Genomic DNA, 24578 nt, shown 5'->3' with positions numbered 1-24578 from the left:
CGCCAGCAGAACCAAGCACAAAATTAAGTGTTGATTCATCTAGAGAGCCAGTAAATCCAACGTTGTTTAAAAGTACCATTAGAAGTTTAAGGTACTTGACTATCACACGGCCAGACATCATGTACGCAGTGGGAATAGTTAGTAGATACATGGAGAAGCCAAAACAAGATCACCTGATTGCAGCAAAGAGAATTTTGAGATACATCAAAGATACAATGGATCAGGGTTTATTTTATACATACTCACAGAGTTCAAAATTGGTTGGTTATTCAGATAGTGATTATGGTGGTGACTTGGATGATCGCAAATGCACATCCGGATATTTATTTCATATTGGCTCTGCAGCATTTTCATGGTTATCGAAAAAGCAACAAACAGTATCCCTTTCAACATGTGAAGCAGAATACATGGTTGTTGCAACATGCACATGTCAAGCAATTTGGTTGAAGAATATTTTGGTTGAATTATCTATTATACAAGAAGGTCCAATTACAATTTATGTTGACAACAAGTCCACAATATCTCTTGCAAACAATCCAGTGTCTCATAGTCGAAGCAAGCATATCGGTACAAAGTATCATTTTATTCGAGAGCAAGTGAAAAATAAAAATGTGGAGTTAGTTTACTGCAAAACAGAAGATCAACTGGCAGACATTTTTATGAAGCCATTGAAAGCAGATATATTCCATAAACTCAAAGAAAAGCTTGAAATGAAAAGTTCGATTTGAGGGGGAGTGTTAGAAATCAAACCAACTTTTCAAAGTAAAAAATTACAACCAAAGAGTTTGTATCCAAATTGGCTTCTACCTCATACATCTTGGTTTTCAAATTGGATACAACTTTGCAAATTGGATAAAGCTTATCATGTTGAAAACTTCATGAAAAATCAAGATGGTAGCAGCATTGAAAAGTTCTACAAGGCAAGGCATGTATAATGGATAAGCATTATCATTTATGATATACTTAAGGGATAAGCAATCATTAAGGTAACTAGACTTTGTCTATATATATATATATGTATGTATAATTCATGTATTGTGAGTGCTGAGAAAAAAATTAGCTAGAGTTTGAGAGAAAAATAAAATTGTTGTGAGTATAGAAAAAAAAAACTAGCAGCAGCTAGTATTGTGAGAAAAAAAAATGAGAAAAAATAAAATAAAGAGAGTTTGTATTGTATTTTGTATTGTATTGGATTTATTTGTGAGTAATAAAAATTAATATTTGAGTTTTTTATTACTACGCTTCTAACAGTTCAGACCCTGCCATCTATGGTGGGATAACCAAAAACTTGCCTAATTGATGATCGTCTTGTCTGGATAACGTTTCATTTGTTGCTTTGAATTTTGGTATTTCGTGGATTGAAATATAAAAATAAAAAATAAAGAAGTTTTGCTTACTTAATAAAACCTTTCTGCATGTTTTTACGATCATATGATATGGAATGTTGTCAATTACAATTACTGTCACACAAATCAAGATTCAAGAATCATCCGTACACCCCATCAAAAGTTTTAATATAAACCCTCAATAGTTTCACTGCCTCTCCCCCTTGCGCTTCAAAAACACGAAACAGTGTCTCTCAAATAAAGATTGAAAGCTTTGAAGAATCAACAAAGGCAGAAGCAATGGGTGAAATGACCCAAGAACCAGGCTTTGAAATTCCAAACCAGGAAGAAGATGACCTTAAACTCCAAGAACCCATCAACCTATCCCTCCTCCACCTTGATAACTTCAAGAACAACCAGCAAAACCGCCATTCATGCACAACCTGTGCCTGCAATGTCGCCGCTTCCAACCCAATGAAACGTCCTTCTCCTGAATCAATCGCTGAACACAAGTCCAAAAAGCCTTTGCTCGAGAATCACTACTCCCTTTGTGGCTTCTCCAAGATCCCTCTTCCACTGCTTCAACGCTCTACTTCTGACCCTTATACACCTACAAAACCTAGCCCTTCGGACACCGCAAAGGCCTTAGAAGATACCCCACTGTCAAAAGGAAGTGCTTCTTCTTCATTGCCTCCAAGAGCCCCTGTCTTAAGCAGGTCTATATCTGATCCCATTTTTTCTCCTGCCAAGTCCTTGTCAAGGTCTTCAAGCTCCTACGAGATGGGGGTGGAATTGATCAAGGAAGAGAGCCCCAGTGCCAAGGTTGGTTTTCTCTTTCATTTCAAACTGCTTTTGTTATTTTCTTGGTCCATGGCTGATTTATTATACATGCGAATGGCAGAGATTGAAGAGAATGAAGGAGCGGATGAAAGAAATGAGCAATTGGTGGGGTGAGGCTATGCGAGAAGTTGAAGATGTACTGTGCACCACTGAGGCAATCAAGGTTGGCTTTTCTAATTTCTGTGGGGTCTTTGCTTATTGGTTGCTGTTTGATTTCCAAGAAAATGGTGCAACTAAAAGGAATTTTAATTCTTGGTGTTAATATGTGGAGCTTGTTATTATAGGATAATGGTGAGCCAGATTGTGAAGAAGCTGTGAGAGTGGAGAAAATTGGGGAATGTTTGGACCTTCATTTCAAGTGCCCTTGCGGAAAAGGCTATAAAATTCTTCTATCTGGAAAGAACTGCTATTACAAGCTCATCTAGATTTGGTTCTTACCACCAACGGTTGAGTGCTCATCAATCATTACATTTCAACTTCATTTCTTTTGTTAGAATTTATTCTTCTGGTACCTGCACCAGTTTGAGGAATTGTAGCTTTTATTTTCTTTTTCGCACATCTTTGAACCGAGTAACCCGTTTCCGACAGCAACTTGCTTACTCTGATTCTTTAGATCACATCAATCATTCTTTTAGGTGAATTCAGATATACTTGTGGCTTCAATCCTGCAAATAATTAGTGTATGAATGAATGTAAGGTCTTGCATTTCTTCTAGAGATCTGTAATGGAGTAGATTTCTTTTGCCCATTGAACAACTTGCAACTTCATCATATTCTATAATTCAAACAGACAGGCTTACATAAGTAGAGAGAGTCTATAAGGAATGTTTGCATTAACAAGGGATGTCAATCATTCAACATTGCAGTATCATCAGAATTTGGATTGGAGACTTTTCACCATACTTTTGTCCAATTTAAAGGCCTTGGAAAGAACATCGGGATTAATAGATGGATCTGATCCAAACACTGCATCTGCTATTGTAATAACACCAGGATCTTGGCTGCTCAAAGCAGCAATAGCAACAGCTTTACTCTTTCCTGGATTGAATTGGAAGTGAACGAGACCAACTGGGAACACAAACACGTCCCCCTTGTTTAAGACTTTGGCAATTAGACGATTATCTGGGTTGGATGTAACAAAACCAACATAGAGCGTGCCTTCCAAGACCACAAGAATCTCCGTGGCACGAGGGTGAGTGTGAGGAGGGTTTAGACCACCATTAGCTGCATAGTCAATTCGAGCCAAAGATATCCCGAGAGTGTTAAGTCCTGAGATTTGCGCAACATTGACAGGAGTGACAGATGATCCAACTGAATTTGATGTGATTTTTCCGATATTGAGTCCAGAAAAGAAGAAGTCATCTGCTGTGGCAAGCTTTGCGTCTTTGCATACTTTCCCATTTACAAACACTGCATGAAAGTAAGAAATGTCAGTAATATCATACCATCCATAAGAAAAGGGGTTCCATAAAGGTAGAAAGCAGCAATATTCTAGGTCCATAGACTGAAAGCTAAGGAAGATGGAACATACCAGCATCATTGGGGTCATTTATGGCTACACAAAAGTCCTGAAGAGGGCTAGGATCAAAGGCATAGGCCAAAGAGGATGCCAGAGCTAAGATGAAAAGGGCTTGGAGGAAATGAAAGCCTTCCATGGAGGTAAGGTAGCTTTTTCTAGTTTAGATGCTTACAAGTTTTATTGATCGATGAGATATGAGAAGCCTTGCATGGAAGGACTAGGCATTTATAGGTTGAATACGATTGAACTAGTCTATGATGTTGGCTGTTTTTCTCTTAGTTTTATAATTTATGTATTTTCAAATCACTCTGTGAACCATTCTTCAGCAGGCTAATTTAATTCTTCTTCCATCGCATACACCAGTACATCTTGAAACAGACGATATCATTTTCAGCTATCCCATGTTCCTGTCTTTTTTTTAGTTATGCTTCCGTCTTTTCTTTCATAACTTTTTCTGTTGAATTATAGGTGTGGGTCGGTTGGATTTTGACATCTGGCATTCTATTTTTATTTTCTAATGGTGGAAATAGTCCACTTAAAACACAATAAAGATAACTATAGAGAATTTTTATATGTACAATTAAACAATCACATTATAATAGGGAAGAAGAAAAGGTTTACAAAAACAGGATTAAATCGTATATCTTATATCAATCAATTTTGAAACCCACATATATTTCCCGCTGAGCCATCGGCAAAAATAAACCAACTTCTCAACTACCACTGCACTTCTCCACATAATACTTATAAAAATTTTGCTTCAAGCAAGTTACGCACTTGGATGATACCAATTCAAATTATATCATTCTCTTTCACCTCTTGCAATATTTTAATCTCAATATTGTAATAATAAAAAATTATAATTAAATCTGTCACCGTACTAAAATGAATATTAAATTTTTTTACTAAATCTTGTTACTATATATTAATTGACATTTTTAGGGTATATTTTAATTGACTTTTATCTATACTTGAAGAATATAGGTAACTTTATCACTTTATCACGTAACATTTATATAATTGAACTTTATCATTAAACTTTAAATCTTATTAAATTCTCTCACCCACTTTAAATTTTAACTAAAATTTAACATTTGATATCGATTTTGATAGTTTAAAAACAAAAATATAATGAAAAATATCATTCAAATAATTTACATTAATAGTTAATAATAAAATCAATAATTTATAGACGACTAAAAATTAATCAATTAACTTCGAATTTTATTTAATAAAAGAAAGGCTTGAAAAACTTAAAATATGGAAAAGGAAAATTAAATTATTATTATTATTATTATTATTATTATTATAAAATAAGAGGCTTTTTAGAGATATAAATAAGAGTTTAGTTTAATATTTAACATTATATTAATTTATTAATATTTTATTAAATTGTTCTCAAGTTATTTAAAAGTTAACTTTGGATAGTAAAATTCAATCAAGTAAACTCGTAAATTTTAATATAGAGTTAAAATAAGTGGTAAATTTACCTTTAGTTCAAGGCAAATTCTAAAAATAAATTAAAATATAGTGCCAAATTTCAAATTTTACCTAAAGTATAATGGTAAATTTATACATTAACCCCCAAAAAAGATAATTTATAATTTGTAGCGCTTTTTTGACATTAATATTACCCACTGGCTTTGGTAATAATAAATAAAGTAAACTAGCCCATTAATCAATCTAAATATGAGTCGTTCCTATTTTTGTCATTCCATTTTATTTTTTTTTAATTTGGCCACTCCACCGTTGAATGGTAATGAAAACTAAAGGTGAATTTTCACATTAGCCACCCTAAAAGTAGGGTAAACAACTCGTTAATCACTCTAAATAAGGATTATTCCTATTTTGTCACCCCAATTTTTTTCCTACAAATGCATTGTAACATCCCGATTTAGGGCCTAGTAGAAAAGGTGGTCTCGGGACCAAAAATCCAAAGTTAAAAAGATTATTTTATTATTATTTTGATGTTCTATCATTAATATATTAGTGCATGAAAAATTTGGTAAGTTAATTTTGACGTTTGTGAGGCCAATTGTGAAAAAGGACTAAATCGCATAAAGTGTAAAAGTCCCAAATTGATAGCTAAAGGTGTTATTTTGTTAGAGAATCAAAATTTGGGGATTTTAAAAGGCAATTACACCCTTAATTGGTAGTGTAGCCGGCCATGAGACATAGGGGAGACAATTTTCAAAGTTTGGTGGAAAGTTGGGTAATTATTTTGACCAAAAAGAAATAAAATAGAAAAAAGTTGTCAATTTCTTTTCTTCTCATCTCTTTCCACCGAAAATATCAGCCATGAAAGGGGTTTGAAAGCTTAAAATTTTCAGCAACTTGAAGCACTTGCAAGTAAGTGATTTTGATAGTTTCTCTTAATGATTTTTACATTTTTGGACTCCTTAAAGCATAAGCTTTCAAATAAGGGGTCTATTTTGCAAAATGATTAAGAGTTTAGAGTTTTTTCATGAATGGATTTGTAGTGTTTGCTGAGTTTTTATGGAAGAAAATGAATCCTAGTTGGGTTATAAACAACTTTTTTGAGATGTGTTAGCATGAAAACACCTAAAGGGTTTATTTTGCATAAGTTGCAAAATAGGTGATAAGTGTGTGAAATAGTGAGATTTTGGAGTTGCTATAAGAGAAAAAAGAGTTTGGATAGGCCTCAAATACATTAAATTCGATAAAAATTGATTTTTAAGCAAAGAGGCAAAATGGTCATTTTGCCAAGATCTAGGGGCAAAATGGTCATTTTACCTATTACATGAATTTTGGATTGCCTAATTTTATTTAGTGACTAAATGAGTGTATTTGGTAATATAGATCAAGATTTTCCAAATTCGAACATAGATCGGAGGAAAGCCAAGCAAAACGACTAAACTAACCAATCATATACATTTTGTAACCCGAGGTAAGTTGTATATGAATAATGCAAATACATTGCTAATGGATGTGTCGAATTAAATTTAAATTTAATATAGTATGAATTGCTTGATTGTGAAATAGAGATAGTAGAGTTCCCATTGAACATAGGAAATAAACTGGATATTCATGCCGTAACATTAGGGTCACTTGTGTGAGCTAGTGTAAGACATGTCTGGGACATGCATCGGCCACATTAAGACCATGTCCGGGACATGGCATCAGCATTGAGACAAGGGCTAGTGTAAGACATGTCTGGGACATAAATCAGCCTCGAGGCGTAAGCCAGTGTAAAACATGTTTGGGACATGCATCGGCTACAAGGTGTTAGTCAGTGTAAGACCATGTTTGGGACATGTATCGGCCTCGAGGCGTAAGCCAATGTAAGACATGTCTGGGACATGCATCAGCTATGAGGTGTTAGTCAGTGTAAGACCATGTTTGGGACATGGCATCGGCTTGAGCTATGAGCCAGTATAAGACCATGTCTGGGACATGGCATCGACACTTAACCCATGTCTGAGGCTTAATGAATACCCAGTGATATTCTGAATGGTTTAACGGTGAATGTTATGTTCTTGAGCTAACGAGAAAAGTATAACCGTGTTGTGAATGATATAGGTACCTAATTGGTACTTATGAGATATGAGCTCAATATATATAATGTGACTTGTATGGATGGTAGTAAGTTACACCTATGCCTACTTTGGTGTTATGAGCATGTTGTTTATGGATAAATATGGTGGTATGCTTATTTATATGCGACTTACTAAGCTTAATGCTTACTCCCTTTCCTTTCCCTTTTTCTTTCAGTGCCGCCTAACTAGCTCAGGGATCACCAGAAGTCAGAGATATCAATCACACTATCAGCCGAAACATTCAATATAGTTGGATTTATATTTTTGAATATGGCATGTATAGGGTTAGAACTTATTATTTTGAGTCTTTGAAAATTGGCCAAATGTGTTGCCTTGGGATATATCCCACACTTAGTATTCACTCATCATTTTCTGTAAAAAAAACTCCTCTCTAAAGCTCTTAGCCTTTTTTTCATTTTATTTTTCAATAAAATTTGTTCCATTAAACTTATTTTTTTTCTCGAGAAGTATGAGCCACTAAACTCATTTAGCCAAATGTTATCGAGATTCCTCAAAAAAGGTTCATGAGGCTTAGAATCCGCACTTAGCCTTCTCAACGAGTATTCATCATTTCTCCGCATACGGGACTGACGCTTTCGTCCATGTCCTTCCAAAAGTGATCTTTTCGTCTTGTACAAGGAACAGCTGCTTTGTATATATTGGGAAGGTTGCACAGTTAGTTCATTAACCTACTACGTTAGAAGTTGTCGAGCCCAAGAGACGAAATGGCATGTCATTCGCCATTGAGAAATGATGATATAGTGTAAGACGGTCCCACAAAAGTGACGGTTGGCTAGAGTCAGGTTCCTCTAAATCGTAAGGCTAAAATTTAAATGGAGCTAGTGGTCGTAGGCATCCTCTTCAACTATAACTGGCTTATTCTGTCATGAGAAGGATCACCTAAAAGCCTAGGATTGAACCTAAGGAGGATCGAGCTAACCGGTGGCTAGTATCCCTCAAATTGAAGAATCTCTTTCCTAAATTCTGTTTCTTTTTACAATTACAATTTTTAACTCGTCCATATTTTTAATTCTATTTTTTTATTTTTCCCAGGTATGTTATTTTTCTTGGGCATGACTGTGTCCAAGATTTCGAGGAACAAGAAGTTGTAGCAATCCAGTCCCTGAGAATTTGACCCTATTTCTTTTATACTATTCTTTGTTGTTATTTATAGGGATAAGCTAACTTTTATACTTTCACCGACACACCAAATTTTGGCATCGTTGCTAGGGACTAGCAACATACTAGCCTTATTTCTTTTTCTTATGACCAGATCTGCCCCAGAAAATCTTGCGTTTGATTCAAAGATAGAAAAGACTGCGAGAGTTAGTTGCAAGGAAATGAAGCTATGGAAAAAGAAGTCAGAGGTGGTAGGAATTTAGAGTAACCCACCGCCAGAAATAGAAGCTACAGAAAAAGCAGTCAGTGGCGGTAGGAACTCAAAGTAACCCACCGCCAGAAATAGAAGCAGGAGACGAAGTTGAGTCTAGGGTTAACGAAAATCCTACTCAAACACTAGAGAATGAAAGAATAGAAGCCCATCCACTAGAAGAAGTGCCTAACACTAGGGTTAATGTAAACCTGAATCTAGCACAAAATCCTATGGCTCAAACGATTTTGCAATTGGCCGAAGCTCTTGTAGAACAATAGTCGTTATGCATTGCGTATCCTAATATGGATACTAATTTCGAACTAAAGTCAGGATTAATCCAGTTGCTACTGACTTTTCATGGATTACAAAATGAAAATCCACACAATCAACTAAAAGAGTTTCATATGGTTTATCTTAGTATGAAACCTCAAAGCGTAACTGAAAATCAAATCAAATTGCATGCTTTCCCTTTTTCCCTAGCAGATTCTTCTAAGGAATGGTTATTTTATCTACCTCCTGAATCTATCACAACTTGGATTGATCTTTCCTGTTTGTTTCTCAACAGATTTTCCTAGCATCGCGTGCAGCTGAGTTAAGGAGGGAGATTGTTGGGGTAAGGCACAGAGATGTGGAGTCTCTTTACGACTATTGGGAGCGATTTAAGAAGTTGTATACAAGTTTCCCACAACATGGGATAACAGAACAATCTCTGCTCCAATATTTCTATGAGGGCTTGAAGCCCATAGAAATGAATATGATAAATGCCGCAGTGGAGGGGCATTAGTTAACATGAACCCCCGATAGACAAGGGACTTGATCACCACGATTGTTGCAAATACTCAATAATTCCAAGCCAATCTTCAACCCCCTAGAAGGGTTCACCAGTTAAGTAATTCAACTTTAAAAGATAAAGTTGATAGACTTATTAATATCATGAATTCTCTTTTTCTAGTAAAAACAGGAATGACACGACTATATGGAATTTGTGCAACACCCAAACATACAACAGATGCATGCGTTAGTATGTGTGATGATACTATGGCCCATTTGGATGCTATGGAGAATTTTCTTGGACCACCCCAAAAGCGATATGACTCTTACACTAATACATCCTAACTTGAGTTATGGGGTTAACCTACGGTATAACCAGCCATACCAAAATCGGTTTCCACAACAAATGTGAGATTCAGGTGCCTCTCTAGAAACCATGATCAATAAATTAGCAGCTAATATGCTTGATTTTCAATAGAAAACTGATGCATCTATAAGAGAGTTGACCACATCAATTGAGAAAATGAACTTACAAGGAAAACTACTGTCACAAACGGAACCTAACCCAAGACAAAACGTAAATGCAGTGACGTTACGGAGTGGAAAAGAATCAGAATCAAATCGTAGCAGAAATCTTGATCAAAATTCCGCTCAAGAAAAGCATGAGAACGATGAACAAGTCCAAATGAAATCTCTATTGCCCAAAATTCAACCCTCATTTTGAAAACTATTGAATCAACATCGGAAAGATAAAAAGCATAAACAGATCCTTGAAACATTTAAAAATGTCGGGATTAACATACTATTTTTGGATGCTATTAAACAAATTCCGTGATATGTCAAGTTCCCTAAGGGACTTTGCACCAACAAATGAAAATTAACTGGAAATAAAAGAGTAAATGTTGGTGAAAATGTATTTAGGGTGTTGCAGCAAAGGATGCCAGTAAAGTGTAAAGATAGGGGCATGTTTGCAATACCATGCAAAATAGGCCACTTAGGAATAAAAAAGTTATGTGTGATTTAGGGGCCTCCATAAATGTAATGCCTTTTTCCATTTATGAATCACTTAACATGGGTTTTTGATAAAAACAAGTATTATCATTCAATTGGGGGACAAGTCTATTGTGCATCCCGAAGAAGTCCTTGAGGATGTATTAGTAAAAGTCAACGAACTTATCTTTCCTGTAGACTTTTATGTAGTGAAAATGGAAGAGGATAACACTCCTAGGTCTTCGGACATCTTGATGGGGCAACCTTTCCTTAGTCCTGCTAGCACTAAGATTGGTGGGCGTAAGGGAACCCTCACGATGGAATTTGATAGGGAGATCGTGAAGTTTAACGTTTACGACGCTATTAGTCACCTAAGTGAAATCTTGAACTTAAATCGTGTCGACATAATTGACTCATTAGTACGAGAAACTTTTGAGTCACCTTATGAAGATAAACTTGAAACGTTGTTTGATGATTTTGATTTAGGATTTATTTATGAATCTGTTAATGAATTGTTGTCTCCTATGAACACTAAACTTCTACCTTCTGTTGTGCAGACACTAGTTTTGAAATTGAAACCACTTCCCGAGCATCTCAAATATGCATTTCTGGGAAAAGATAATATCTTACCAATCATAGTTTCAAATAGACTCTCTAAGATCGAAGAGGAAAGTTTGATACAAGTACTAAAAAAACCATAAGAAAGCAATTGGCTAGACCATCGCCGACTTAAAAGGGATAAGCCCCTTAACATTTACATACAATATTTACTTGGAGGAAAATACGAAACAAAAGTGAGAGGTGCAAAGACAATTGAACCCAAATATGATGGATGTGGTAAAAAAGGAAATAATTAAGCTGCTAGATTCTAATAATAGATGGGTAAGTCTGGTGCAAGTCATGCCCAAGAAAACAATTGTGACAGTAAAGAAAAGTGATGAGGGTGATTTGGTATCAACTCGTGTGCAAAATGGGTGGCGTGTTTGCATTGATTAGAGGAAGTTGAATTCTTATACTAGAAAAGATCATTTCTCTCTTCCTTTTATAGATCAAATGCTTGAACATTTAGCTGGAAAAACTCATTTTTACTGTCTTGATGGACACTCATATTTTTTACCAAATCTTAGTTGCACTAGAGGACCAAGAGAAGACCATTTTTACATACTCATTCGGCACATTTGCATACAAGAGGATGCCATTCGGGCTTTGTAACTTGCAGACCACCTTCCAAAGATTCATGATGAGTATATTTTCTAAATATGTAGAAAACATTATCGAAGTTTTTATGAATGATTTTACTATGAATGGAAACTCTTTTGATGAATACCTTAAAAACCTCACAATAATTTTAAGTAGATGTATAGAATTTAATCTTGTCTTGAATTACGAAAAGTAGCATTTTATGGTAAAAAATGGTTTAATTTTAGGACATATAGTTTCAGTTAAAGGGATTGAGGTCGAGAAGAACTAACATTATAAATTCTTTGCCATATCCCTCAACTGTAAGGGAAATTAGTTCTTTCCTTGGCCATTCAAGGTTTTACAGGCACTTTATAATGCATTTCTCAAAAGTTGCTGAACCACTATGCTAATTGTTGCAAAAAAGATAAGAAATTTAAGCTCAGCCTAAAATGCAATAAAGGCTTCTGACATAAACAAAATTTGTTTCTGCTCTTATAGTACAAGCACCAAATTGGAACTATCCCTTTGAAATCATATGCGATGTAAGCGAATGAAGTGTGGGGGCGGTGTTGGGGAAAAATATATACAGAGAGCCCCATGTCATTTGGTATGCCTCAAAACCCCTAGATAATGGACAAAGCAACTACACCACTACAAAAAAAAAATAACTTTTGGCTATTATATTTGCTTTGGATAAATTTTGGTCTTATCTATTGAGATATAAAGTGATTATTTTTTCTGACCATGTAGTCTTAGGTATTTGATCGCGAAAAAGGAAGTAAAATCGAGGCTCATTAGATGGATTTTACTGCTCCAAGAATTTGACATTGAGATTTGAGACAATAAGGGATGTGAAAACTTTGTGGCTAACCACTTGACTAGGTTAAAAACACCCTGTGACGGCACTCCTATAAAGGATGAGTTTTCTAATGAGGGCCAATTTTTGGCTAAAGCATATTTCCCATGGTATGCGAATATGGTAAGCCTTCTTGCTATAGGTTCATTACCCACTAGGTTAGCTCGTCTCTTGAAAGACAAGTTTAGAAGAGAAGCTCAATATTATATTTGGGAAGACCCATACCTATGGAAATATTGCTCGGATCAGATAATAAGACGATGTGTTCCGGAAACTGAGGTAGCTTCTATACTCACTTTTTGTCATATTGAAGCTCGTGGAGGACATTTTGGCCTTAAACGGACTATTCATAAGGTATTGGAGTGTAGGCTATATTGGCCCACAATTTTTCGATATGCATATGATTTTTGTGAATCTTGCGATAGATGCCAACATACAGGTAACATAACTAAATCAAATAAAATTCCCCTATCCTCAATTCATGTATGCGAGATTTTTGACGTGTAGGGCATCAACTTCATGGGTCCGTTTATTTCCTCATTTAGAAATGTGTATATAATTCTTGCGGTAGACTATGTTTCTAGGTGGATAGAAGTAAAGTGTACTCGCAATGAGAATGCTAAAACTGTCGTGGAGTTTCTAAAACAAACTAATTTTTCTAGGTTTGGCACACCTCGAGCCTTGATCAGTGATCGTAGAACCCATTTTTGCAATAGATGTAACACCCCTAACCCCTCTTCATCATTAGATTAGGGTCACGAGCATTACTAACACGTCATACAATTAATCAATCATAATTACACATATATATACTAGCCATTAACAATAGAATATATAGGAGCAGGTCACAAACAAATCAAATTATATCATACTAGAATATTATAAATTCGAATAACGATCATGCTATGCAATGTTAAACTTAGTCTTCCACTTTTTACACTCTTATCACTATTTATCCCTTCTTGAATGTCAGAATTCGGATATATACAAGACTATTCCAATTATTAGCATCAGATAATTGGTCCATACTTTGTCAACAATTATCTTTTTAATTTATCTTCGATGATGCTAGTGGAATGCACTTAATTTAGGTTTGTTAATCCACCCCAATTTAAAGTAAAAGTTACTCTTACAGCCCTTATTACGAGTCTACGAGACCCTAAAAGTAGTTTAAAAATAGGTAGGGACTAATTTGAAATAATTCTGGAATTTAGGAAATAATTACAAATATTCTGATTTCAAGGGGCACACACCCGTGTAGCCATGCCTTGTAACTCTCTGACTTGGGTCACACACCTATATGTGTTGCCCATGTGTGACACACACCCGTGTGACCAGGCTGTATGCATCCAAAAGTACCTTAAAACTCAAGTTTACTATTTCTTATTTACTTGGGCACTAAGCAACTCAATTACCAATCATTTAACCTATCCAAAACATGATTAAACATGCCCAAAATACACCAAAATCATCAGCTAATATGCCTAACTAATGTACCTTCATTGGTACCACATTTTATATGTTCAAATATATCAACAACACATCAAACATTTAAGACTTTCATTCATATCACATTTACCATATTTTAACTAACGTTCAATTTCCGAAGTTACCAAATATGAAGCTAAGCACATACCAAGCATTATGCTAAGCTACCAAACTTTAACTATCACATATCAAAATATAAACTAGGCTAACTTACCAACATAGCCTCAACCACAAACATATACAGATTTAACCATCATTTTACTAGCAACTAAGTTAACTACATCTTATAAACTATATCAACAAAAGACTCCCTAGGTACATTCCATTACAAAATGAAATATCACCACAGAGCTCAAGGTTTGTGACTTGATGTTGAGTCGGTGACATATCAAACAGTACCTAGCTTGCGCATGGAAAACAAAACCATACGCTGAGTAAAACTGAGTGGTATTTCTATAATACGAATAATATAAACTTTATATAAGTATTTGAAATGCAAAATGCAACAAGTAAGCTATGTTCATGTGTTTCAATTCAATAGTATAACTTTTTCTCATTCCTTATTCACATCTACTAAGATTTTCACATGTTCAAATATATAAGTATATATCAATGGCATTTCATTTAACATTTGAATACATCATTTCATGCAATGGCATGATTCATATATTTGATCAATACTTGAATTTATTCAAGTTTCACATCTCAATTTATCATTTCATATTTCATTTCTCATCTCATAATCATTTCCCATATTTTCCATTTCAATATTTTCTCATCTCATACTCATTTCTCATCTTTGCCATTTCAATATCAATTACATAAATTGTTATTTTACTTTCCCCCATTAACACGACACGGACTCGGACGGATACACGAATCCAACCAACACACCAGTTTGTCACCCAGTGCCTCATTAGATAAATCCAAAGTAAAAATTGCACCCAGCGCTATATAAATTAGCACCTAGTGTTTCATTGGTTAAACCGAAGCAAATTGACATTGAAAGCCACATTGACTTGAGGTCAAAGTAATCCCTGAATTATTCCTATCCTATGGTATGCCATCTATATCCGGCTCAGCCCGATACGATTAATAGGGATTCATTTCACTTTTCAATACAACTAATGTCTCAATTTCATGAATGTATATCATCGCATATAAGCATATATTTAATTTCATAATAATCACATTTTCTCGATACACATATATTCATAATCAATATATTTCATAATATACAAAACCAATCCATTTTATTTCAATTATGAATTTAATTCAATCCCAAAGTACTAAAGTACTCACCTCAAATGCTTACAATTTGCAACCAATTATATATGCAATAATTTACTATTTAATTCTGATTATAGAAACACAAACCATGATTTCCAAGCTATTCGATATCGATTTTATCCTTCCCCTTTTTATTCGAGGATCTCGGTATGACGTTAGCTACGGACATAAACAATTAAATCACATTAATATTACACATTTCAACTTCACATTAAATTTCAAATTTCACACTATATTTTGCTAATTCTTCAATTTAGTCCTCATACTAAGACTAATTTTAACCTTCACAATTAACTTCATATTTTTATACTAATTTCACTCTAGACCACATTTAGCTTCCTCTTTTCCAATTCGACTCCCTAATTTTATTTTTTTTACAATTTAGTCCCTATTGTTCAAAATCAACAATTAATTCCACAATTTAGTCCATTTCCATTTCCTAATACTAAAACTATTAAACATTAACAACATTTAAAATCTTAATCAATGCTAAAATTTCAACATGGTTTGGGTAGTACTTAACACCGTGATTACAAAAATATAAAAATTATAAGAAAATGGGCTAAGTTGACTAACCAATTGAAGTTGAAACTTAGAAACCCTTATGGCAGTGTGTTCTTCCTTATTTTCTTCTTTTTTTTTCTTTTTCTTTCTTTTATTTTCTATTTTATTTGTATGTCTTCTTTCACATTTCTCTACTTTCTACCTAATATAATTTCATTTATTATATATTATATAATACATATACATACTTTTAACTTATTATAATATATATAATAAGTTTACATATAATATATATGCTTCGTTATCAGTCCACTAAACAAGGTAATTGGGTAATTACTACTTTAATCCCTCTATTAATTTTAATCTTATAATTCAACTTTTACTCTACACGCGATTTAGTCCTTATACTATAATAATTCTTGATTAATACAAATTCACATAACCAAAGTCTAATTAACTACATAGCTAACTTTGTAAATATTTATTAAAAATATTTACGAGTCTGATTTATGGGAATGGAGTCCTTGGAATGCACTTTTTGACACCCCTAACTATAAGGTCATTACAATAGAGTTATGGAGGCACTTATGAAAAAATACGGAGTTCACCACAGTATTGCTACAGCCTATCACCCCCAAACGAACGACCAAGTGGAAATCTCGAACCTAGAAATCAAGACCATTTTAGAGAAAATAGTTTAGCCTATCCGAAAGGATTGGAGTCTTTGGCTAAATGACGCACTTTGGGCTTATTGGATGGCATATAAGGTACCAATTGGTATGACCCCATATCAGCTTGTTTTTGGCAAGGGTTACCACCTTCTGGTACAATTGGAACATAAGGCCTACTGGGCTATACAACAATGTAACATGGAGTTGGAACCTGTGGGAGGAGCAAGGAAATTAGACATCCAAGAATTGGAGGAAATTCGTAATAATGCCTACGATAATGCTCGTAGCTATAGGGACAAAACAAAATTGTTTCATGACAAGAAAATATCCCAGAAGCATTTCTCAATAGGACAAAAAGTGTTGCTTTACAACTCCATGCTAAAATTGTTCCTCGGTAAGCTTCGGTCTTGATGGCAAGGACCCTTTATTGTAACCAAATTATTCACAGATGGTGTAGTTGAAATAGAAAGTGAAAAGTCGGGAAAACGGTTCACAGTTAATGGTCAAAGGTTGAAGCCGTTTTTTGAGAATTTTCAAGCCCATACGGTTGAAAAATTTCAGGTGGAACCTTCATAATACTAATCGGAACATCAAGCTAACGACGTAAAACAAGCGCTTGAAGGGAGGCAACCCAATTTTTATTTATTTATTTATTTTTATTTTCTTTATTTTATTATTTATTATTTATTTTTATTACTTTTTACTTTTTTATTATTACTTTCATGTTAATAAATTTCTCTTCTTATGTATAAGAGAACCGATGACAAAAAAATTAAAATTGGAACGGTATCTTGAATGAATGGGCATGCTTTAGCAAAACCCCATATTCTACCCTAATTTAGGTTTTCTATGTACTATAAATACGAGAAAACTAGATTTTTTCTATGTACAATAAATAGGGGATGGAATGACATGGATATTCACTCATTATTTTTTGTAAAAAAACTCCTTCTCCCTAAAGCTCTTAGCATTTTGTTCATTTTATTTTTCAATAAAAATCCGTTCCATTAAACTTATTTCTTTTTTTCCCGAGAAGCATGAGCCACTAAACTCATCTAGCCAAAGGTTATCGAGATTCCTCAAAAAAGGTTTGTGAGGTTTAGAACCCACACTTAGCCTTCTCAACGAGTATTCATCATTTCTCCGCATTACGAGACTGACGCTTCCATCCATGTCCTTCCAAAAGTGATCTTTTCACTTGTACAAGGAACGACCGCTTTGTATGTTTTGAGAAAGTTGCATAGCTGGTTCGTTAACTTACTACGTCATAAGTTGTCGAGCCCAAGAGATGAAATGGCATGACATTCGCCATTGAGAAATGATGATATAGAGTAAGACGGTCCCACAAAAGTGACGGTTGGCTAAAGTCAGGTTCCTTTAAATTGTAAGGCTAAAATCTAAGTGGAGCTGGTGGTCGTAGGCATCCTCTTCCACTATAATTGGCTTATTCTGTTATGAGAAGGATCACCTAAAAGCATAGGATTGAACCTAAGGAGAATCGAGATAACCGGTGGTTGGAATCCCTCAAATCGAAGAATCTCTTTCCTCAATTATGCTTCTTTTTACAATTACAATTTTCAATTTATATAAATTTCAACTCGTCCATATTTTTAATTTTGTTTTTCTTTTTCCAGGTATGTCATTTTTCTTAAGCACGACTGTGCCCAGGATTCCGAGGAATAAGAAATTGTAGCAATCTAGTCCTTGAGGATTTGACCAAACTTCTCTTTTAATATTCTTTTCGTTATTTCATAAGGATAGATTATTTTTAATGCTTTCAACTACACACCAATTAAATATTAAATAAACTATTCAAATAAAGGGATGTAAAATATTAATAAAATAAAGAAAACCTACTTTAAGATTTTCATCATTTTCTCTTCAACTAAATTGCTCATATCTAGTGACCTCCCTTTAACTTAAACCTCTTGCATTTTCATCTTCCGGAAATATTTTTTCCTATTGGTCAAGAATACTTCTTGTATTTGCTTCAAAATCATTATCGTACTTTTTCAAAGAAAATCTTATAAATTTCAACGTGAAATGTGATAAAATATAACGCAAAAGCCAAAACCATATAATATTTAGTCCATTACTTATAGAGGTGGAATAATTAGAACTAGTTTTATGCAAGTTTATGTCCAACTAGGATATGGCCTTTACATAGTCCTAATTCAAGTTAACTTAGGTAAGGGTTTATAATTAAATTTGAAATTTCACGTTTATATCTTGAAAGTTCAAATTGTATCTTGTAAAATTCTCTTTAATGGTGAAAAGCACAGTGCAATCGTAGACATAACAGGTTTTTCTTCGAACTACACAGATTCGGTGTCCTTGTGTGTTGATTAGCAGCAACCTTCTCTCTCTCCACCCCCAAAACAAGCTAGCTTGAAATAGAGCTAGTGGCACTTTAATTCGTTAGAGATTTTTTGTCCCACTTCTTGGTGATCTTTAGACGTACTACAAGCACATTTGCAGAACTGTTTTAAATTTGTCTTGATATTTATGCTACAATCTTTGCTGTACAAAGTCGGGTTGATTTAAATATGAAGGTGCCCGAGGCTGGTGAAAGGTTTTCAAAAACTTTTAATGCTTTCATTTCTTATCATAACTTTGATGTGCTTAAACAAATTTTGCCAGATATGCAAACATTTAGTAATAAGATTTAGGTTCATTCACAGGGCTCTTCTATTGGCAATGACTGATTATAACTAAAGTAAGAATTCAATATTAGAACTCAAAGCAGGCTATATTACTGATATAAACGCAAATTTTCCACTGATGATAGAATTCCTTGGTATTTGCCCCATCCTAATTTGGACAAAAACTTGCCTGATATGAATATATGAAAATTTGTATAGACGTGCCTAGTCTTTAAAATTAAGCATGAAAGCCTAAAGAAGCAGTACTAAATCTTGCAATGATGCCATCACCTGTCTTTCTGCCCGAAGTCTTCTTGCAGAAGTTAGAGTACCCTCTTGAATTTCTTCTGCCTTGATCATCTCCAGCAAAGTCCGGTTTTTCCAACACATATTATACAGGATGGCGGTAGAGTTCTCAATAGCACGTTTGGAACTGCTATTTCTTATGATCCGAAATAAGCCTCGGATTGTACGAAGATCCCCAAGTTCAAAAATGGTATCTTTATGTGTAGATAGGGCTGCAAGAATGCCAATAGCTCATCAACAAGTATACCATCATTGATCTTCTGCAGCATTACGTACCTTTACCGCCCCCATTGCTATGAACTTTGCTTTGTTCTCATGTACTGTACAAAAGCTGAGTATTGCTGACGCAGCATCCTTCATTGTCAAAGGATGCCCCATATGCAAAAGTTAAGAGTAGAGGCACAAGAGCCAGGGATATTCCGATGATGAACTTGTTTGATTCAAGTGCGAATAATGATGAGAGAACAGCTGCTGCATTTCTCCTTATTTGACTGGTTCCAGACTTCATGGGATGACAAGAGGATGTTCCGCTACGAGTTTGTAACCAGTTGAAATGTTTAAAGCTGATGACTTCCCTTTTTCAGCCATTGAAGATGTTTCTTCCCCTCCTCCACCAATCTCTTAATAAAATGAAGTGGAATTCTTTGCGCCATATATATACTTACGATTATATCTATACGTGAGCTATCAATTAAAGCGAGTTCTGATTGAGGTAGAGTTCTTATGTCAATCTAAAACTTAAATGGGTCTTTTTATTTATAAATTATAAAATATTTTTTATTTTTCCTTAAAAATATAGTTTAATGTCCAAATTAAAATAAAACTTAATAAAATATTTATCCTAAATAATATTTACCTTAATATTAAAATTATTTTAATATTTTTCATAAAGATAAATATTATTATAATAATTAAATATCATTTAATTATCATAAAAATAAATATTATTTATTTTAATATTTAAATTTATTTATCATTTCATAAAAATTCATAACACAAGAAATCTCATTGATAATATGACTAAATTTCAAGTTAAAAGAACATGAATACCATATATATTTGAAAACTATATGAAAACAAAATAAGAAAAAAAGAAGATAATTGGTATGATAAACTTAATTTGATAATTTATATTTTTTATAAAATTTTGGAAAAATATTTTACAAATATTTTGAATTTTTGCAATTTTGTTAAGAGTGACCAAATTGCACATATTCGAAATTGTCAAGGAATCACCAGTATTTGCATCAGTTTGCTACTTAATTTTTTAAACTATTTGAATTGTAAAATTTAGCTTGATTTAAACTCAAAAAATTAAATTATTTATTCCAATTGATTCAAAAAAATCAAATAACTTGAGTAACTCAATTAAATTAACTTAAAATTCGAAAAAAAAAACGCTTTTTTAAATCTAATTGAATTTTTTCACCCTTATTCATAATATAACTTATAAAATCAATTGCAACAAATTCTCAATCCAAAACTTGCGCCGATGGGGACTTTGTTGATGGTGAATTTATAGAACCATCAAAGCTGCAAGAAATGATAAATGTAATAATAATTGCTATAAACCTCGGTGTTTCATTTTTTTTTTTTATAAATTAAGCTTCAGTCTAGTATTAATCTAAAAAATAGTTTTAGGTAAGAAACACTTTGTTTAAATTTTCTACTTCCGTCAAAAGTACTTTTTCTCTTAAAAAGAATTTTATTTAACAATGCTTTTATCTCAGTAATGTTTTTTGTCCTAAAAAATTCTTTTAGAAACAATGCTACACTGACCTATGTTCAATTTTCTCAAATCTCAAAAAGAGCACTTAAAAAACACTAAACCCTGTATATGTATAAGAAGGATGGATTTAATGGTCGAGCACGAAATAAGACTGCAACATCATGGGGTGAATGTTTAAATTTCATAAAATCAGGAATGAATCTCAAATCTAGCACACTTGATGACCTTTGAAACTGATCACTTCATCATAAGTTTTATACAAGTAATTTGTTGGTGCAGTACAATCGCATTATACTACTGCAAAATAGCATATAGAAGGAAAATAATAACAAATATAAACAAAGAACAAAGCGAATTGTAAAACATCAGTTTGTAATACATACATGTCCATTTGAAGAATAATAAGCACAATATCATATTGAAGTTAAAACAACAAATAAACACAATCTGAGTTCAAAATAAGCATACTTTCCATAACAATAAAAGTGGGAGAGAGGGAGGAGAAACAGAAGAGTCGATTACCATTGGAAGCTGCCAACAAAGAACCTCCGGTGACCTCACTGCCAACCGACGAGGGGGAAAGGGGCAAAAAGAAGGCAGAGAGAGAACAGGGCAAAGGGGAGGAAGGAGGAAGAAAGGGGCCAAAACCGAGTTCAAAAGGGATATTAATTATTGTGATTAATTATCTTTAATTATTTACCTTCAAAATTGATAGTGATTAAATTATTCCGCTTCTTTTAGAAAACTTAATTCATTTAGTATCGAAATTGAAAAAAAATCAAATAACTTTTTTTTTACCAAATATAGTCCACTCAGCTGTTGCTTTTTAAATATCTCCTACTCTTTTTCAATTATAATAACGATGTTAATTGCAGGTAACTTGAATAGAGATGGGAGAAACAAAGATTCCATTCAAAGCTAAATAAAGCTGTTGAGTACTTGAGAGCCAACAATTTGAGAATGATAGTTTACCACAATGTTCCCTAACCAAGGAGGATTTATTGCGAAAAGAAAATTTCTGAATCTCATCTTTTTCATGTATATTATCATATCAAAATAAATTTATTTGTAGGTTGGATTGGGTTGAAGCGAGTTTGAGTCCAAATCAAACAAAATATCTATATTCAATTTCTTTACATCAAACTGATACAATCCAAAACATAGGTTAAAGCGAGACAGCTATAGCAAAACATATTAGCTACCGCGTAGCATTTGCATCCGAAAACACAAATTATTTTAGCATTTAAAGTCTAGTAAAGCAAACGCGCCGTACATATCGGTAATTCATCAAATTCCAAAATATAGGCATGGCAAATACATCATCTTCATGCATTTCGTCAGTTTCTTAAAGATTGTATCTATCATATATGAACATCCATTTTGTTCCCTGGATCCTGAAGTAGGATTATAATAACTTCTTTGCCATGACCAGCTCTCTACAGTCTACACGACAGCCGCCTCAAGAATTAGAAACCGAATAAGATGATTTGTAATCCTTATATTTAGTAATAATAAATCACTTCCACTCTCATAGTGCGTGGCTCTGGTGGATTCTGCATCATCACCTTCACTTCTATGACTTCTTCGCTCATCAGACTGCCCACCATCTTTTTCGCTTGTTTGTAAATAATATATAGCTCGTTACATAAGATTATGATACCAAAAAATAATATCAATACCACATGATACAGAGACTGTTGTTTTTAGTTATGGACATGAAAGACACAAAATTGGATGAGAACTTCCTGAGATATCCATGTACATTCACAATTTTCACTAGAAACGAAAGCTGAAATTTTGAAGAGGAAGACCAGTGTTAAGTGTGTCAACTTTTCACTCGGGATTCTAGATAAGGCTGCTTTTTAAGTCAATTTTGTTTTAAATTATTATAATAGACATTTCATATTGTACTTACCACTTATCTGTGAGCTCTTTTTTTATTTATCACCAAAAAAAAAAAAACAGCTCTGGATTAGCAACAAGGCACCCAAATGAAATGCATCCACTTGATGTCAAAGCTAAGGGAAAGGCAATTAAAAAATGTGCCTCGGTTGGAGTAGGAAAGAGAAATGAGATAACCTTTGAAGAATTGGAAAATGCCACATTTTCCTTGTGTGTGTGTGTGTTTTTAATGTGCTGGTTTCAGTGACTCGTATCTATAAATAAGCCAGTAAGCCATGAAGAATTTGTATCTCATCTAGAAGGATTTAAGATTAGCTTAAGTCAAAATGAAAGGTCATTGTAGTTTCCTAGCAGTTTTTGCCTTATTGGCGTTGGCTTCCATTTTGGGCACCTCAGCTTATGACCCAAGCCCTCTCCAGGATACCTGTGTAGCCATCAATGACCCCAAGACTGGAAGTATGCTATTTCTCCTTTTTTTTTTTTTGTAATCTTTGAATTAATATCTCAAAGGAAAGTTAAGTTAACGTTTGAACTAATGCTCTCTTTGGCTTGCTATAAGCTTTTAACCATCACTTTTTTTTTATTGCAGTATTTGTCAATGGAAAGTTCTGCAAGGACCCAAAGTTTGTTACAGCAGATGATTTCTTCTTCTCAGGGCTTAACATCCCAAGAGACCCATCAAATCCTGTTGGATCAGTTGTGACTCCGGTGAATGTTGACCAAATACCAGGCCTTAACACTATGGGCATCTCCTTGGTTCGTATCGTCTTCCCTATAGGCCTCATTCACTTCCAGCAAAATGTGGGAAAGACTAATGCCGTTGCCTTTGCTAGTTTGAGTAGCCAGAACCCTGGGGTGATTACCATACCAAAAGCTGTTTTCGGATCGAATCCACCTATCAATCCTGATGTTCTTACTAGAGCTTTCCAGCTTGACAACAATGTGGTGAAGTATCTCCAGTCTCGTTTCGGGTGGAAAAACAATTGAGGGGATAGGCTTTGACTTAGTAGCCATGAACCAGTAGCTTGTTTACAATCACCTCAACATACTAAGCAAGAATAAAGGCATGATTATATCTTAAATTAAGTACAACATCAACTGAATAACATGTATCCTTACTATTGGGGATTGACCCGATTAAGCAACGAACAAGTAAAAACAGCGAATGAAATTAAGAAATTGAACACAAATTTAACATGGAAGAACCCCTCCAAAGAGGATAAAAACCCACGGGTAAAGATAATTTTAATATAATGGCAAAAGAACGAAGAGTACAAAAGATGATGAAGATAAAAACTAAACCCCGAAAACTCTAAAACAAAGCCCTCAAAACGTAAATATAAAATTCTCTAAATGTGTTATTAGTGTTAATCTATAATGGGTATATATTTTCTAAGGTTGTTAAAAAGCCTATTTATAGGCCAAATTCATAGGTCAAATAATAAAATAATCTAGACTAATCAGAGTTTGATTGAAACAAATAAACAGAATTTAACTCGAAGATTATTTCCAAATTTGATAAATATAAGAGTCATACTTAACAAATCTCCACATTGACTCATATTTCCACAACGCTATCTTTGCCAAAGCCCGCCACGGGCCTATCTTGAACTATGTAAGGAATTAACTAAGTCA

At 33.9% G+C, this 24578-nt stretch overlaps 4 protein-coding genes across 4 annotated transcripts; 3 read left to right on the top strand and 1 right to left on the bottom strand.

Annotated features, from left to right (window-relative positions):
* The first annotated feature begins 860 nt into the window (after positions 1 to 860).
* LOC108472556 (uncharacterized) lies at positions 861 to 2920 on the top strand. Its single transcript, XM_017774098.2, has 3 exons — positions 861 to 2147; positions 2227 to 2328; positions 2450 to 2920. Exons 1-3 carry the CDS (start codon positions 1626 to 1628, stop codon positions 2588 to 2590), a joined length of 765 nt encoding a protein of 254 aa, XP_017629587.1. The 5' UTR covers positions 861 to 1625; the 3' UTR covers positions 2591 to 2920.
* LOC108472557 (germin-like protein subfamily 1 member 11) lies at positions 2900 to 4086 on the bottom strand. Its single transcript, XM_017774102.2, has 2 exons — positions 3696 to 4086; positions 2900 to 3574 (listed from the first exon to the last, which is right to left on the bottom strand). Exons 1-2 carry the CDS (start codon positions 3817 to 3819, stop codon positions 3036 to 3038), a joined length of 663 nt encoding a protein of 220 aa, XP_017629591.1. The 5' UTR covers positions 3820 to 4086; the 3' UTR covers positions 2900 to 3035.
* Positions 4087 to 16562: 12476 nt separating this feature from the next.
* Positions 16563 to 16940, top strand: LOC108471586 (uncharacterized). Its single transcript, XM_017773183.1, has 2 exons — positions 16563 to 16758; positions 16813 to 16940. The coding sequence occupies exons 1-2, from the start codon at positions 16563 to 16565 to the stop codon at positions 16938 to 16940; spliced, it is 324 nt and encodes a 107-aa protein (XP_017628672.1).
* A 6264-nt stretch (positions 16941 to 23204) lies between these two features.
* LOC128284336 (germin-like protein subfamily 1 member 20) lies at positions 23205 to 24025 on the top strand. The gene is made up of 2 exons (XM_053022343.1): positions 23205 to 23399; positions 23533 to 24025. The coding sequence occupies exons 1-2, from the start codon at positions 23270 to 23272 to the stop codon at positions 23928 to 23930; spliced, it is 528 nt and encodes a 175-aa protein (XP_052878303.1). The 5' UTR covers positions 23205 to 23269; the 3' UTR covers positions 23931 to 24025.
* Positions 24026 to 24578: the final 553 nt, after the last annotated feature.

This window comes from Gossypium arboreum, chromosome 11 (assembly GCF_025698485.1).
Source record: "Gossypium arboreum isolate Shixiya-1 chromosome 11, ASM2569848v2, whole genome shotgun sequence".
NCBI lineage: Eukaryota > Viridiplantae > Streptophyta > Magnoliopsida > Malvales > Malvaceae > Gossypium > Gossypium arboreum.
The sequence above is the reverse complement of the archived record's forward strand: the minus strand, read 5'-3'. Positions and strand labels throughout refer to the sequence as shown.